Source organism: Thalassophryne amazonica, chromosome 1, assembly GCF_902500255.1.
Source record: "Thalassophryne amazonica chromosome 1, fThaAma1.1, whole genome shotgun sequence".
Lineage (NCBI taxonomy): Eukaryota > Metazoa > Chordata > Actinopteri > Batrachoidiformes > Batrachoididae > Thalassophryne > Thalassophryne amazonica.
This window is the reverse complement of record NC_047103.1, coordinates 42,055,946-42,072,290: the sequence shown is the minus strand read 5'-3', so window position 1 is coordinate 42,072,290 and position 16,345 is coordinate 42,055,946. Positions and strand designations below refer to the sequence as shown.

Below are 16,345 nucleotides of genomic sequence, written 5' to 3'. Positions count from 1 at the left end.
TGTGTGAGTAAAGTAAGTCCCTTCTCTCTTGTTTGTACTCGGGGTTGCCACAGCAAATCTGCATGTTGAATTGGCATAGGTTTTACGCCGGATGCCCTTCCTGACGCAACTCCACATTACATGGAGAAACCAAGTGCATTAACCACTTGGCCACCACCCCTGCAGTTGAAGATGTGTGAGTGATGATGATATAAGTGGTGTCATGATGATGGCACGAGGAAGTCATAAACGTCAAATTTTGCTCAAAAATACATTGTTCACAATATTTCCTTCTATTTGAGGTTATAAATGACTCCGGTTTGGGAGTGAGAAAACTAATTATAAAACCACTGTCCACACTGAAAATCCTACTGGACATGGATATATTTTTTGGGTTTCCATCATCCCTCTGATGCCTTTCACAGAGTAATAAAAAGGTTCATTACTATTTCAATGACACTTATCCTCCATAAACATGAAGCCTGCGCGCGCGCGCGCGTGTGTGTGAGGAGTGGAGTGGTAAGAGTGGGAGGGGTCCAGGGGGAGGGACAGCCCATCATCCACTCTCAGGGGGCTTTAAAAACAGCTGTGCGTTTTCTCTCACTTTCACTCAGAACGCTCCTGTGTCAGGCCGATAAACTGTTATCTTTATTTTAACTTCACTGGGAACCACGCTTTGTGCGGGCGGAACATCAGAGAATTTTACTCTTTAGACACTCTTCAGCGCAACTTTTGAGCCAGAAAAGTGATATTAAGGATTTTCCCTCCCTTAATTGTTTAACTATCGCGAGATTTGACCACCCTCCGGGGCTGAAGCGCTGACTGTCTGACCGCCGCAGGGAGCCCGCAGCCCGGTCACTGCTCTGGAATCCGCCCGGGAGCTCCACACCGGCCATGGAGTACCTCAAGTTTTGTTTTATACTTTCATGCTGGTTGAAGTTTGCCAGTTCACTTTTCTCTTTTGAAAGCCGTCCACCTCCTATTCTTAAAGGTAGGTAACAAGTTTTGCTGCTGTTTCTTTGCGGTTCCTTTCGCAGCTTCAATCATGTTTTAAACGACATATTAATAAAAGAAGTCTGCGGGGGTGTTTTTATTATTATTATTATTATTATTATGATTATTATTATTTAACTCCCCACATGTTTTCAGTGTAGTTTGGCTGCGTTCAAGCTGCAAGATTTCACAGGGGGGAACCAAAAAAAAATAATAAAAATAATAATAATTGAACTTGTTTTTCATGTTTTTATACTTATTTTTCATAGTTTGCACTGAGCTCAGTTTCATTGCAGTGCACAGCCAGCAGTACTGTGCAAAAGTAAAATGTGCCTGATTTCTTAAATAATATTACATTTTGATTAATGCTAATTTTCAATTAATAATAATAAACTAGTGTACAGTCACTTGTTATATTTAAAAACAGAATTTCTTTGCGCTCCTGTAACATTCATTTCTTTTAGATGGTGTCTTGCCATTTATAACAAAATCTGGTGGGTATTTAAAGAGGTCTTATTGTTGAAAAAAATATTTTTAATCTCTATCTCTCTTTTATTAATCGGTCAAAATACAGCAGGTATTTTATGTTACGAAGTAGCTACTGGTACAGGTGACATGTCCCAAAGGCAGACTTAGAACAAATGTTTGTGAACACATGGGAAATTCAGGTCTCTTAAGGCACCTTGACACTTGCACAAATTTAATTCCTGCACTGCAGCGCAATTCATTGTGCCAGTACGTCCCGCTTGACGCCGCTCTATATAAAATAATAATTTCGTAGCCAATTATGCATTTGCTCTCAGAACTTGGTTGATAAAACCATTCTCTCATTGCTCCCAAAATCACTGAGAAATTATCTACAGCTACAGGTTGTCTCGTGCTTGTCGTGTGGTGGAGCACGCATTTGGACTCTTGTCTCAAAGGTAATTTTATATATATATATATATATATATATATATATATATATATATATATATATATATATATATATATATATATATATATATATATATATATATATAGATATATATATATATATATAGATGGATGGATGGATGGATTGATTGATTGATTTCTAAAGCAGTTGGATTTTCATTCCTTCTTACGAGTTAGATAATGTATCTGTAAAGTTATAGCTGTAACATATCATAATCTAATTTCAGGTTCAGATGCTCTGCGTGTAATGACAAGCATTGAGACGCAGTGTTTTTGAATAGTTTGCACAATGTTCACGACTAGTTCATGCAGGTGGCACGCAATTTATGCATGCTAGAAATTTTGAACATTTCAAAATTTTCTTTGCGCACTGACACGCAGCCATGCACAATTTAAGATGAGTTTACTCATTGGCATGTAAGATTGCATGCCAGTGTGGGGATCACATTCGTGCAAGTGTCAAGGTGCCTTTAGTGTTGGGGTTAGTGTTAGGGTTACGGGATGACACAGGAGTTGCCACGTGGCGCCAATCAACCACTCAGAGACATTCCTTCTCCCATGTCTGAAGCCAGTGCCTTTATGTTAAACATCCTTAAAGTCCCACAATTCTATGTCCGTGCTTGTCGAAATTATAATGCTATTAGTGCAATTATCCTTTTTTGAGACTTATGTAACATATGTTACAGAAGACCATATCTGATTTTCTGCTTGCTTGATGGGACGGACTAACATACAGACAGACTGTTCTGCTCCCCCTTGCTTCAGAGATGTGGCACCAGGGGTTCAGATCCTTTCCATTTAAAGCAGCAGGCACAGAATCAAGTATGTCCTTTGGGTACATTACCACTGCAGCAATAACTGGAACCACAAACCATAACAACAACCCCAAAACTGGCCTTAGAGACCTGAAAGTGTTTTTAAGGATACTGGGTGTTCATGGTGCATTTTTGGCTAAGACACCTAATAGGATATATTGGCTTGTATGATGTCTTTAATTATATTTTTACACTTGTCTTATTACCAAGTGATCATTTGTGGCGCTTTTAGTGTTGTCATGTAGTAACTAACAGACCTACAAAGGAATCAAGGGGTTTAGCTTTGGTTGTAGTTTTGTATGTTTTAAATTTGAAAATGAAGTCGGGTTTTAATGAAAAAGAAAATTACACAGATTTATTTATTTTATTTTATTCAGTGAAGGGGAAGGACAAATCAGTGTACACAAAAACAAATGCATGAAAATGTATACCTTAATTAACCTTGTTCTACCTGACTTACAATGTTGAATAAACGTAGTGGTATTTAAATTTAATAGCCAACAAGCAATTAAGTGCTCTTCATGGCAGCTGGAAACATGTTATCTTATGTGGAGAAGAGCCAAACAGAACCTGCTCGGCTGCTGAGTGCAGTATATGTACAGCTTTAGGTTTGGAAAGCAGTCCTGATGTGTCATGGCTTTACTGACTTGCGTGAAACTCAACCCCCCACCCCCCCTTAGCACCATGCTAAATTGCTCTCGATTCATTTCAGTAACACAATGCTCCTCAGAGTCACGGGGCTTCTTGTAAAACACTGCACAACAACATAAGTGGATGCATATGTGTTGTCTGTGCTACTGCTGGTCTTAAAACTAATGGGTTTATTTTATAGAGAGAGAATTCTGTTTCTTCTAGGAACTCTTATAGAGTACATACATTCTTATAGAGTACATACATCATCTTTAAAAAAGCATCACTCACTCATTTTCTAGCACTTTACTCCAGTTAAGGGTCACGGGGGCGGCGGGGGGGCTGGAGCCTATACCAGCAGTCAGGGTGTGAGGCGGGGGTACACCTGGACAGAACGCCAGTCTGTCGCAGGGCCACATATAGAGAAACAAACAGATTCACACTCGCACGCACACCTTTGGACAATTTAAAGTTCCCAGTTCACCTAACCTGCATGTCTTCGGATGTGGGAGGAAGCCGGAGCACCAGGAGGGAACCCAAGCAGACACAGAGAGAATATGCAAACTCAGAGGTATCAACCTAATTCCAGAAAGGGCAAAGAGGATGGAGTTTTTTTGTAACCACCAACTCCACCAGGTGATTTCAATGATCAACAGCAGACGGGATGAGTTCATCAGTGAAATCACCTGGTGGAGTTGGTGGTTACAAAGAAACCACCATCCTCTTTGCCCTTTCTGGACTCAGGTTGACACTTATGCAAACGCCACACAAAAAGGTCACAAGTGGGTATCGATCCCATGACCTTCTAGTTGTGAGGCAACAGTGCCAACCACTAAGCCACCGTGTTGCTTAAAAAGAGAGCATATTATTTGACATACATGTCACTGGATTATCTTTCACTATTTCTCTGACTGAGTTCTACTTATAATCTCCTAATTTCAGACCACAGTGCTTTTTCTCAAAATGGTGAGCCTCTTTTTTCTCCCCTTCTTTTTTGGCAAAGGCATTCTATGTGCAAAATAGTCGAGTACATGCTGTTCTTTTTTTTATTTTTTTATTTTATTTTTTTAATTTATTGAATTCAGACTTGCATTTTCATACTGACAATGTTCTGGCGCACTGAACAAAGTGATGATGAGTGCAGTGTATTTCACTCCAGACTCAACAAACACTTGAGACGGCATTACTTCACAAACAGTTTAAAAGACAGACGTAGAGGTATAAGCTAAATACAGAGGCACCCCAAGCCACAAATATTCCAGATACTTGCAGATTTTTCTGCTGCAGATAGTAATTTATTCTGAATTTTAAAAAAACAAACAAAAAACTAACTAACAAGAAAACTGCAAATCCCAGCATTTGGGGGCTATTCTGTGTTGAGAAACATTACCACAGAATGGTTTGATAATGTGATGACAGCGCTTGGAATAAAGTGATAAGTCAGTTTTTCCCAGATATTTTCTCCTCTTTTCATTCCCAAAGAATTCAGGAGAATTTTAGTGGAAAGCAGAACCAATAACATTGGTGACCTAGTTGGATAACAGGACAGATGAACTCTTCCAGAACAATGTTGTATTAACACATCTGTGTGAAGTTGTACACATAGAATAGATTTATATATATATATATATATATATATATATATATATATATATATATACACCAGCTACCGTTGGAATGGAAGTGAGAAGTTTATTGTCATAGACGAGGATGTTACGAGAAGCAAATGGAGCAGTTGTAAGGGATCAATAAACTGGCCACATGAAGTCAAAAGTGTTTATGAGCAACACAGTGGAGAGTTTTTTAGTGAGCAGCTGTAGAGTCAAATCAGTGTCAGAATTTGATCCAGCTCAAAGCCGTCTTTTCTTTGAAAGCATACTGCAGTGCTCTTTCAGCCAACACAGATAGGACTGGACACATAGTTAGAGGATGAAGGAATGTGAGGAATGCAAAGAAATCTGACTTTAACTCTTGAAGCTCTGCCCATTTGCGTCTCTGTGCGCACCTGGTTAATTATTGTGAAACCAGACAGTGACAGTGTTTGTCAAGTCTGGAAAGCCACAAACATTTGACCATGTATCAACAACATAGTAAATTTTGCAGTGTTAAATAAACACTGCAGAGAGTGAATGTGGTCTATTTGAAAACAGTTTTAAATCATCTGTCATAGTGTTTATTAATTCTGTTTGTAATGATCAACTTGGTTTCACACTCTAAATGATAGAGTTTTTATTTATAGTGGAAATAATGTCATGCTGCCATGCAGTATGCAGTGTTACTGTACAGGTTTGAAGAGAAAGAGCCACACATTATGTTGAAAAGTTGACCTACAACCAGCTGGTGGTACCCCTGAAAACTGAATAACCCATTGTTGACCGTTTGCTGAGAACAGTACAATACGTTCACATTTTGGCTTCAATAAGGTCCTTTAATGTGTGTGTACTATAGCTGTTGTGGTATGTCTGATTGTATAAACTACTTAAATTTCAGTCCATGGTTTAAAGTATCAACTTAATAATAATACATTACTTATATAGCACTTTGAAGTAGAAAATGTATCATTCTTTCCATAATAAACCATCAAAGCAGTAAAATAAAACATTTTTCATCCATAAAAACCGTTAAAACTGAACATCAAATGCAAGTAACACATCTAAACCATTAAATATAAATAATGCAGATAAAGCAAAAAAAAAAAAACAAAAAAACAAACAAAAACCCCATATTAAAAACAGAAAAAAATAAATAGGTTTTAAGATTTGCCTTAAAGTATTCAACCAAAAGGCATTTTCATGGCAACAGGCAAACTGTTCCACAAAGTAGGAGTACTATAGACAAAGGCTCTGAAGCCTGCTGACTTCTTTTTAACCCTGGGAATACAAAGCAATCCTGCATCCTGGGACCACAGGGCAGGAGAAGGCAAATGTTTAACAAGGTCAGTAAGATAAGTCAGTGCATAAATATTGAGAGCCTTAAATGTCAGCTGCAAAACCGTGACGCCTGCTCTTACAGTGAGAGGAAGCCAGTGAAGGGAAGCCAAAATAGGTGTAATGTGTTCAGATCTCCTGTTTTTTATCAAAGCACTAACAGCAGTATTCTGAACCATCTGCAAACATGTCAAACTCTAAACTGGTAGTCCAGGGAAAAAAAGCATTATTTTAGTCAATTCTGGAAGACACAAAGGTATGATTCCAATTTTCTGTATCCTCCATCGACAAAGACAGGTCTTTATGGTATTACAAAGAGATTCTTAAAGTTTTCACTGTGATGAATCACACCACCACCATGTGTCAGTGTTAACTGATCATAAAGACGTCTCAGTCTAGCAGGGCCAACAACAGAAAATTAGAGAACATCCAATTTCCCACTGCAACTAGGTAAGCCTCCAGTGCCCTTTTTCTCTTTTTTGGCATTTGTTGTTACGAGTGTATATATGTAAATGGTAAAAGGAGTGGGTGTTTATAAGCCTTTTCTTCTGCCTACACCCTGTTGGTCGCACAGAACTGTGAAATTGTTTGTGTTTTTTGTTTTTGTTTTAAAATATTTTTTGTTAAGTATGTGTGTGTGTGTGTGTGTGTGTGTGTGTGTGTGCCAAATTCATTCATTCATTCATTCAGTTTGAAAGACATTACCTACAGAGACAGGCATGTACAAGAGTATAACAGTGAAAATCAATTCCAAGGCTCTGTATAATATAATCAAGAGGTGCCATATAATGGGAGAAAAACAGTGGGCCCTTCTCCCACTTTCAAAGATATATAGGTTAGTTGAATTGGAAACTTTAAATTGACCGTACATGTGAGTGTGATTGTGAATATGTTTGTCTATAGGTTAGCACTGAGATGGATTGGTGGCCTGTCCAGGGTGTACGCTGCCTCTTGCCCAGTGACCACTGGGATAGGCTGTGGCTCCCTGTGACCCTTAATTGGAATAAGCAGGTATAGAAAATGAATGAATGAATGCACATTGAACCCAGAACAGAACCCTGAGGTACTCCATATTTCAAAGTTGAGAATTCAGATATTACACAGTTATAATGGACAGCACTGTAACTTGTTGCAATAGTTCCCTGCATACTTTGAGTGAAGATAAAGGTTTCAAGAAGGTCTCATGCGTGGCCAAATGTGGCTCAGTTTCATGCCATAATCAGCTGACTTGCAAGTTACAAATTGGTGTACCTCAGCTGATTTCCTCAATCAGATCTCATCTGGTCGCAGTCAGCATTGAGTCGTCCTGCGCAGACACATTATTCAGAAGAAAGCTGTCAGTCAGACTGCCTTGATTGAATCTTGTTTGATTTCAGATGGGTCGGTGCAACTCTATTGAATTCCTTAGAAACTCCAGTGTGCATTCTCTTATCAACTTGTGATATCTTGGATAACTCTTTCCATGCTTGGTATGAAATTGGGTGCCGAGTTGTGCTTCGTCTAGACAAAGCTTCCTAGCTAGGGCATGAGAGTATTGAAAATGCACCTCAAGCAGCATCATGTTGGTTTTGAAGAATGCATACATGGAATGGTTCAAAACACAGAGTACATGTGAATTCATGTGTACAGGCAGTGGTGGGCACGGTTAACCAAAACATTAGCTTCGATAACTGCTAACTGAAAAGTTAACTTTTACAACGATAAAACTGATAAAAATGTAGCGGAAGCTACAGCTAACCGATAACCGCTAACTTTTAGTATTTACTCCGGTACACTGTCAGCTACTGACAAGCCAGTTTTGAGTTTAAGCACTGCCAACGCTTCTGAGTAGAATCAAAGATCACAAACCCAACACAATGAGTCCAAGCTTCTGTCTTTGTGCGCCCTGCCCCTGCTGTAAGGAAGAGTCATTTACATTTACAGCATACAGTCCGCCAGACATGGGCAAAAGGTATATGTAATTTTTTTCATTTGTTAAAAAAAAAAAAGGCATTTGCAATTCTGTTTAAGTGTGATACAACGCACCAAATGGTGACTGTATGACGGTTCTGCTATTTATACTCCCATCCAGTAGATGGCGGTGTTCTATGGATTTTACATATTTACAAATACAGATTTATTTGTAAAAACCTACACACACGTTACAGTAACTTGTATGCTGGTTTTTAAGAACCAACCAACCAGTGATGAGGAGGCTCAATTTCCCATAATGCCTTTTGGCGTCTGTGGGTTTTAATGCTCAAACTTTCAGAATTACTGCATTACTTTAAAATTAAAAGATATTTGTGATATTTTCATTTTTCTAAAAATGACAGAGTTAACGTTAATATCAGTAAACCTTCCAGAATTAGATGGTTTTTAAATCAAACCATGAGTCAAACCTGCTTTTCTGTTTATGCCCTTTGCCCACATCCGTGGGACTGTATGCGGTGAATATAAATGACTTTTTTTTTTCCCCCTTTCTTTGTAGCTGCCAAGCAGCCAGGTCCCTTCTGCTGGGGTAGGGTTGAGCTCAGCTTCTCACAGCTGCCTGACAACAGACAGGAACTAACATGTGATTTTTAGGGTTTACAAACATTTTTGATCATTCGGCTTTACTTGCTATGCCAGCAAAAAAAAGCGTTAGTAGACTAAAAGTTAGCAAAACAAAATTTAGTGGAAGCTAATTGGTCCGCTGATGGTTTTTGTTGTTAGATGAAAAGCTAATCAGCTAACAGAAAGTTAGCTTTGCTAATTAGCAGTTAGCGGATTAGCGGAACTGTGCCCACCACTGTGTATAGGCATGTGGTTAAAAAGAACAATGTGCAGCATTTAGGCTGTTTATACATTTGCTATGTTTTTCACACATTAACAGAGGCCGGTGATATTGTGAGCACACACATTTCCGCAATGCCATCACAACATGGAACTGCAGAGTTTCTTCCAACCAACACTGCTGTATCTTATTCATGTAGCAACCACATAAGATGTCATCATAAAAGACCACAATTTTGACCTTTTCTTGGCTTGCTGAGATCTTCTTTCACTATTGCAAAATAAAATGCAACATATGGCAAACTACACAACATCCAGCACTGCTCACATTAGTAGCAGAACGTTTTCACTGATCGCATTTTTGTCGCTGGCACAGACCTCAGGATTAACTTCAACAACATCAGTGGTGTCTATTTTAGTTGTATGGGAACCTACATCTGCCAGGATCTGATAACTGTTCACCTTATGGTATGTATGAAAAAGTTTTCTAAACGCCTGCATCTTTGGACGCGTCCGATTACACTGAAGTGTTTGCTGTGTAAATATTTATTCACAAATACTTTCATCTGTTTAGATTGCAAGATCCGGTATCAGGATGTGTGTTTTGTTTTTTTGTTTTTTTTTTTAATAGAAGTTCCAAGTAGTCACAAAGCAAAAATATCTGCAAACCTCTTCTACTGTCTGAAGGAAGCTGAGTAAAATGCCATTTCCCCAAATACAATGAGCGGCATGCTCAGCTGTCAAACACAATCAACATCTTTAGATTACTGATCTTTCAGCAGGCAGCCTTTTATAGAGGAGAAAAGGAAACGCCATCTAAGATTGCCTGTGTCTTTTGTACTATATAATAGTGTACTGTACTGGCCATAATTTCAGCGTAACAAACTGACAAACCCTATTGGCATGCTGAACCTACAATCACATCTAAGAACATTATCACTGTGAGGTTGGTACTGCGTGTCCTTTCCAGCAAATTGTGCTTTTTCCTTTTCCACATTTTTTTTTTTTTTGGTTGCTTTGTCTGAGGTATTTTATGCCAACCATCAAAGAACTTCAGTGTGATATCACGGTGACACTGGCACTGTTACAAAGTCTCACATAATCTTGTCTAGCCAGACTGAAAACTTAGTAATGTTGTCATCACCATGTTGGCAGTTCAGAGTCATTCTTCCCACGAACTTAGCATTTTTTAAATGACTGTGACTGAAGAAGGTGAGCAGCTGTTAAACTTTGGCAGGAGCCGTTTTGGCACAATTGTATGTTTACACAGCTGCAGTAAAGCTCAGATTTTCCTGTCATGTTGTCAGTAGAATGTGTGTGTGAAATAAAAGTTAGAACATAGACCATGTACACACACCAAAAGCCCCTATAATTGTTTGATTAAAAAAAAAAGAAAAAAAAAAAGGCTTGAGTACAAGTTAGAGCTGAATAATTTCCCTGACTCCAGTCAAGTGAATAATATTTGATGAAATGTACTTCTAAAATGGTGCACAATAAAAAGGCTTAAATATACATTGAAGATAACTACACATATACTGCTGCTGGTGAGCAGGAGTTGACATAGACTCAGAGCATTTTGCTAGGAGGCACCACAATAAAACAGCTTACAGTAATTGTAAAATCAGTTTTGTGGGGAGTATACAAGTGCAAGGGTAAGAATATTTGTATGAGTTGAAAGCTGAAACAGTCAATCTTTCAAAGAATGAAAATATTTTTCCCATTGCACGAATGTAAAACATTCATTATGTCGCGGCTCGACTTTAGTCTTCTCAGGATGTCGTCTTTTAGATAACACAAACTAATTGCAAGTGATATGCTAGAAAAGGACACAACACTTTAGAATAATTCAGCCTTAAGCAAGATAAAATGCACAGAGTTTTTAAGTTTATTTAAGCCTTTGACACAGAGCTTAGACAAACTGAGTCCTCTAGAGAGACTGAATAAGTGACAACCACGCTCATCTATTTATTGGAGACCCGCGGGCATCGCTCCTCCTTCGACTGTTTTATTTATTTCATTCCCAAGACATGGTTTTCTATTGGAAGCGTCCTCTAGTGAACCCTAAGCAGGTGTTAGGCCATTATTTCAATGTGACAAACGCTCCCATTAAAACGTGAAGGATTTACAACTGATTTTTTTAAAAGACCTTCAGCCATAGGTGCAGCTGGCCTGAGGCCCCCCCCGCACGTGGCCTCAGCCACAGGTGCAGCTGGCCTGAGGCCCCTGCACGTGGCCTGCGGGAAAGCACCTAAAAGGCCTTGGAAAGCCCCTGACAGACTGAATGACTAATAGAGCCCTTTTTTTTTGGGTTGAACACCTGCTAGTTCAACCAGAGGACATACAGTTCGGATCAGGACACTTGATAGTTCATCACAGTTCAAATATGGACCTACAAATTCTTCTACAGTCCCTCCTCTGGGACTCGAAAGAGTCCCATTACATCAACTATACTCTTGGGTTGTTTACTGACAAGACATCTGCATTTGTGCATTGCAATAAAAAAGAAAAACACATCACTCGAATTACTGATAACTCTGGTGCGGATATGAATATCAGTGATACTTCACACGGTAAATATAGTGAAGTGCAGGTGAACCTACATACTAAGGCACAAGGTGATCAATTAGCTGGATTATATCAACGCAAGGTGACATTCAAACATTGAGTTCTGGTGTAATTCAAGGCACTTAAAATGGCCACATAAAACAAGTTACAGCAACCTCTTAATCATGGCAAAGTAAAGGCTTTACATTGACATCAGTGCAACCAATCATCTTCTGGCATCTATTGACTCACTCAACCAGAGGCTCCAACCCATTATACTTGGTTCTACATATTATTTTGTTAAAGCGTCACACATTTATTATTTAAATGCATCAAATAACCCCTACGTTACCACTATTTAGTCAACCAATCAAGAAACTATTCTAAGGTTAGCGCAGCTATGGCTAGTTAAATGATTAACACAATAAATGGTTTCCCTTCATGTCCGTCCTTAAGTCATTTGCCTTAGTCAATCATATAATGGTTTTCATTATAGGCCATTTCTCAACATTCTTCACTTTGTTTTTCTTCTTTTTCAGCTTGTTTTCTAATGCCCTTTTTGGCCAGACGCCAAATTTAGGCGATGCATGTCTCTTGAGGCATGCTATAATTTAAGAAAAAGGGGTCCCTATGGTGCATCTTTACTACTAAATCTACAAACACGCCGTGTAAGGGTCCCCTTTTTATAACTTTGCAATGTGATATCTATGTGTATGCATTTAGCTTTATCTGTGTTACGCAGATGATGGTAAGGACAGACATTTACCCGACCTTCGTTACTAACATATATCCTTCTTTGTTTTTATTTACACTCAGATTTCTGAAACCAGTCCGCAATTCAAACTCAAGAACCAAGATCATAGTCCGTGTTCAGTGCCATTACGTCAGTCCGCGCTCCTCAGCATTTACTCAGCGTCTGAAGTTTTGGGAGAAGTTGGGGAATATGGGGAGGTTGGCCTTTCAGGGGTAGTGGGGGAAGGATCAGGAATTCTGGCTTTCAGACAGTCGCGCAGTTCTCTGATGGATCTTTCCAGCTCCTTGTGCTGCTTGGCCAGGTTGTACAGGGCCCCCAGATAATTCTTGCCCACATTCAGGGTGGTGGTGGCCAGCCCTAGCTGTTCCCTCTCCATATGCTCCATCATGCTGGCTAGCATGTCCATACTAGACTGAAGACCACACAGTTGAGTATGGAGGCCCTCCTGAGCACAAGAGATGTTGGCATTGTCACGGTGTATCCTTAACAGGCATGCAGCTGTCTGACTCAGTTGTGGCATGATTTCCTCAAATAGCTCATGGGGAATGTGATTTGTGAGGGGCAGGAGCTGCTCCAAGGTTTTTGGAACAGACTCTTGTGGAAGACGAAGCTCTCGAACCAAGATTGCCATGTCCAGTGGGGTGACCATGACCAGATTAAGGTTGTGCAGTCCAGGGGACAGGAAGTACAAGGGGGAAGGCATTTCGTGTGTGGGGGGAGTATTGTTGATGTCGCACAGGCAAGTGGTTGGGACACTCTGGGCATTTAGCAGCCTGTACAAAGCTCCCCTCTGTCCTGGTGGGTGAGTTCGACTAAGGTCCACCCCTGCTGATCCTCCTCCAGAGGTACTGGGCTGATCGGAATATCTCTCCTGCCTTGGGGGTGGAAAGCTGGGGACAGGTCCTAGCAGTGAATTGGGTCTAGGATGCACTCGGGCAGTTGCTGCATATGGCCGACCTTGGCTGCCTCCCCTGGAGGGTATCGTTGCCACTGGCACATGTGACTGTCTCCATGGCATCTGCGGAAGGGGTGTGTTCCTGAGTCCAAAGGGTCCTTCAGGTGATGGTGGAGTCCTCGGGCCGACTCTTGCTGCAGGCAGATTCTGTGAAGCCGTCATCGCCAGGTGCTGGAACGATGAAGATCCTTCTGTTGCCAACTGGTTTAGCTGCTGGATGGATGGCGGCTGTGGCGACCAATCATGTCTCGACCATCCCTCCTGTATATCCTCTTAATCCAAACAGTTCTGAGAGTCCAATCAGACTTGATAGAGGCAGATCAGGCATAGGTCCCTGATCAGGGGAGTCTGGTCTCTCAGCCATACTCCTGTGTCCTAGTAATATACATATACGTTCATTATTACAGCTCCATGTCATTCTTTCAGATATTGTCTATCCTATCCCTCATTTTTGTGGGTGCATGTGTGTGAATGTAAATGTGCGTGCATGTCTTCTTCCTCGTCTACAATATCACCAAGCACGGTCCATCCCAGTCCTCCCTATCTGGGGTATACGCCACAATATTAGGGAGCTGGGGGCTGTCGGGGAGGATAATTGGTATTTCATCCATTTCCATATATTCTGGTTCTCTGTCTGTTTCGTTTGTGCTTTCTTCCAGGGCTCGGATGGCTAACAGTGGGAGCTGTCCTACTGTGGATGAAATTAATTTATTGACCAGAAATTTTATCAAGGGAATACCACAACATATTACCAGCAAGACCGCCACCCCTGTTAGTGCCAAGACTACACCTATCTGGTATAACCAGTCTTTCCATGATATCCACCCTCTCCTTAGAGTCCCAAACAGTGAAAATAGTGGGCCAATATTCATTCCATTCCCTACAATGTATCCAGAATCGTCAGTTTCATTTCTCCCTCCTATGGAGTTACTTAACAGTTCCTGTTGCATCTCTTCAAGTGTGATTAAGAGCTCTGTCAAATTTCCGTCTTCCCCTGTACGCATGGGAATAGCTGTGCAACATTCGGTGGCTTTGATCATAATACAAACTCCTTGTTCATCAGCCATCATCATCTCGATAGCTAATCTATTTTGCATTGTCATTAGCGAGGTGGCGTGCAGTTGTTTGGTTAAGGCTCCTACAGCTGCCAATGTCCAATTCAAATATCTTTGTTGATTATACCACAAGTAATTAATCCACTGCACCTCCTGGAACCTAGAACGGATTTTTGGAGTAACCCCGAACAGCGCCAATGCCCATCCCCATTTATCCGCGTCTTCATCTGCTTTAACTCTGCTACTGTCTATGGCTTCTAACTGTCGGGGTATCCCTTCTGGTATCCCGTTTCTTACTGTGATGTTGTAGTCTGTTTTAAGTGTCATTATTCCTCTTTTCTTACGAAGTTTCTGTGGCATGGGTTGTATTGAATTTGGCATTTCAATTGCTGTTATAGCTCCTGTGAGCATCACAGGAGCACAAAGGCCTTTCCAATTAGGGGACAGCGATGACAGGAGTTTCCTTCTTTGTCTGCATATCCAAAAGATGTCAGCTAAGGGTACCGTTCCCTTAGCTAAATTTGGGGTAGATACCCATGAAGCATGGGTGAGATTCAGTCCAATTACAGACCCCCCTGTGGCCGGTACTATTTGTTCACACTGTATGCCTGCTGCTGGCAGGGTGTGACAGACGGTAATGTTCCATGCTGTTTTGGCCGGTTTGTATTCTTGCTGCTTTTGCATACACTGTATGTGGTGTTTTGACTGGGTCGTCCCTACCTGCCAATCGCTTATGTATTGTGCTACTAATCCTTTAGCTATACAGAATGGGTGTATCATCCCTTTCTCTATTTTAATCATAGGTGGAACGGTTCCTTCTGTACTTAGGGGCACTGGACAAAGTTTACTGTCGGCAGCATATTTTTCATCACCTACTGCCATTTTCATAACACATTGTGTATAGCATTCTGCTTGGTCTGAGTTATGTTGGGGACTCCTATAACAGTTGTTGATATCAGGTAGGGGTTTAGCCTGAGGTATCACACCTTTCCGGTGACAGGCTATGCAAGGCTTTTCACTGATCTGCCTAGCCGAAAATTTCAACCATTGGTAAAATAAATTGGTCTTCAACCCTTGTGTGCGGGCTAGGTCTGTACTGGGATCCCATCTCCCTAAGTGACTGCTTGTTTCTAGGCTTCTAATTGTCCTCTTTTTCCTTGGTTTGATTTTTACCCATTTTGTGGCTTCATGTACTGTAACAGTTACGTCTTGCTTGGTTTCCCTGCATCCTCTTTTATCACAAATTACCTCTATGTTGAGTGTTCCCTCCTCTTCACATTTGATGCTAATGGCTTCGCCTAATATGTAATCCCCCAGCTTTCCCTGTATTCCTATGTTCTTGTAGGCTTTTGATTTAATGTATACCAAATTATATGTTTTTCCTGTGTTTAGAATGCCTTGTTTAGCTGCTATTGCAGCCATGGCCACGGCACAGTCCGTTGTATGTTTTGGATGTCTATTTTCTCCCATACTGACCACCAGTAGTATTGTCAATCCTTTGAATAATTCCTTAATCATTGCTCTGATGACTGTTGAGATGTGCTACTAGATGTGCTACTGAGTGAGCCGTCACTAGATGAGCTGTCACTAGGGATGTGTGGTGTATCTGTGCTTTGTCTGGGTTGTACTTCCTGCGGTTCTTCTGTCGGTAAATCTACTGAGTTGCTGTCCGAGTCTGATGTCTCCTGTGGCCTGTCTATCTGTCGGTCTGTATTTCTGTCTGTCTGTTGGCCTGCGTCTCCAGTTGTTTCTGAGTCTGCATCTGAGTCTGTCACTGCTCTATCTGGCAGGGATCCACTACTCTCTGAAGCTGTGCATCGTCTTTGTTCAATCAGTCTCTGTGAGCGCCTTGGCCTGTGTTCGCCTGGCTGCAGGGAGGCGTGGCCTTCCCTCGGTGCTTCTTCTGGCTGCAGGGAGGCGTGGCCGTCCCTCGGTGCTGCTGTAGGGTCTCTGGCTTCTCTTGCTTCCCCCCTTGGCCTGGCGGCTCTGCCAAGACGAGCTTG

The 16,345-nt window shown here is 40.9% G+C and overlaps 1 protein-coding gene across 2 annotated transcripts in view; it reads left to right on the top strand.

Moving 5' to 3' along the window:
* Nucleotides 1-582: 582 nt before the first annotated feature.
* plod2 (procollagen-lysine, 2-oxoglutarate 5-dioxygenase 2) overlaps nucleotides 583-16,345 on the top strand; it is a 117,159-nt gene continuing 101,396 nt past the window's right edge. For both annotated transcript variants that reach the window (XM_034168659.1, XM_034168650.1), the window contains exon 1: nucleotides 583-970. In XM_034168659.1, the coding sequence (XP_034024550.1) occupies nucleotides 874-970 (97 nt within the window). In that variant the 5' untranslated portion in view covers nucleotides 583-873. The remainder of the gene's footprint in view (nucleotides 971-16,345) is intronic.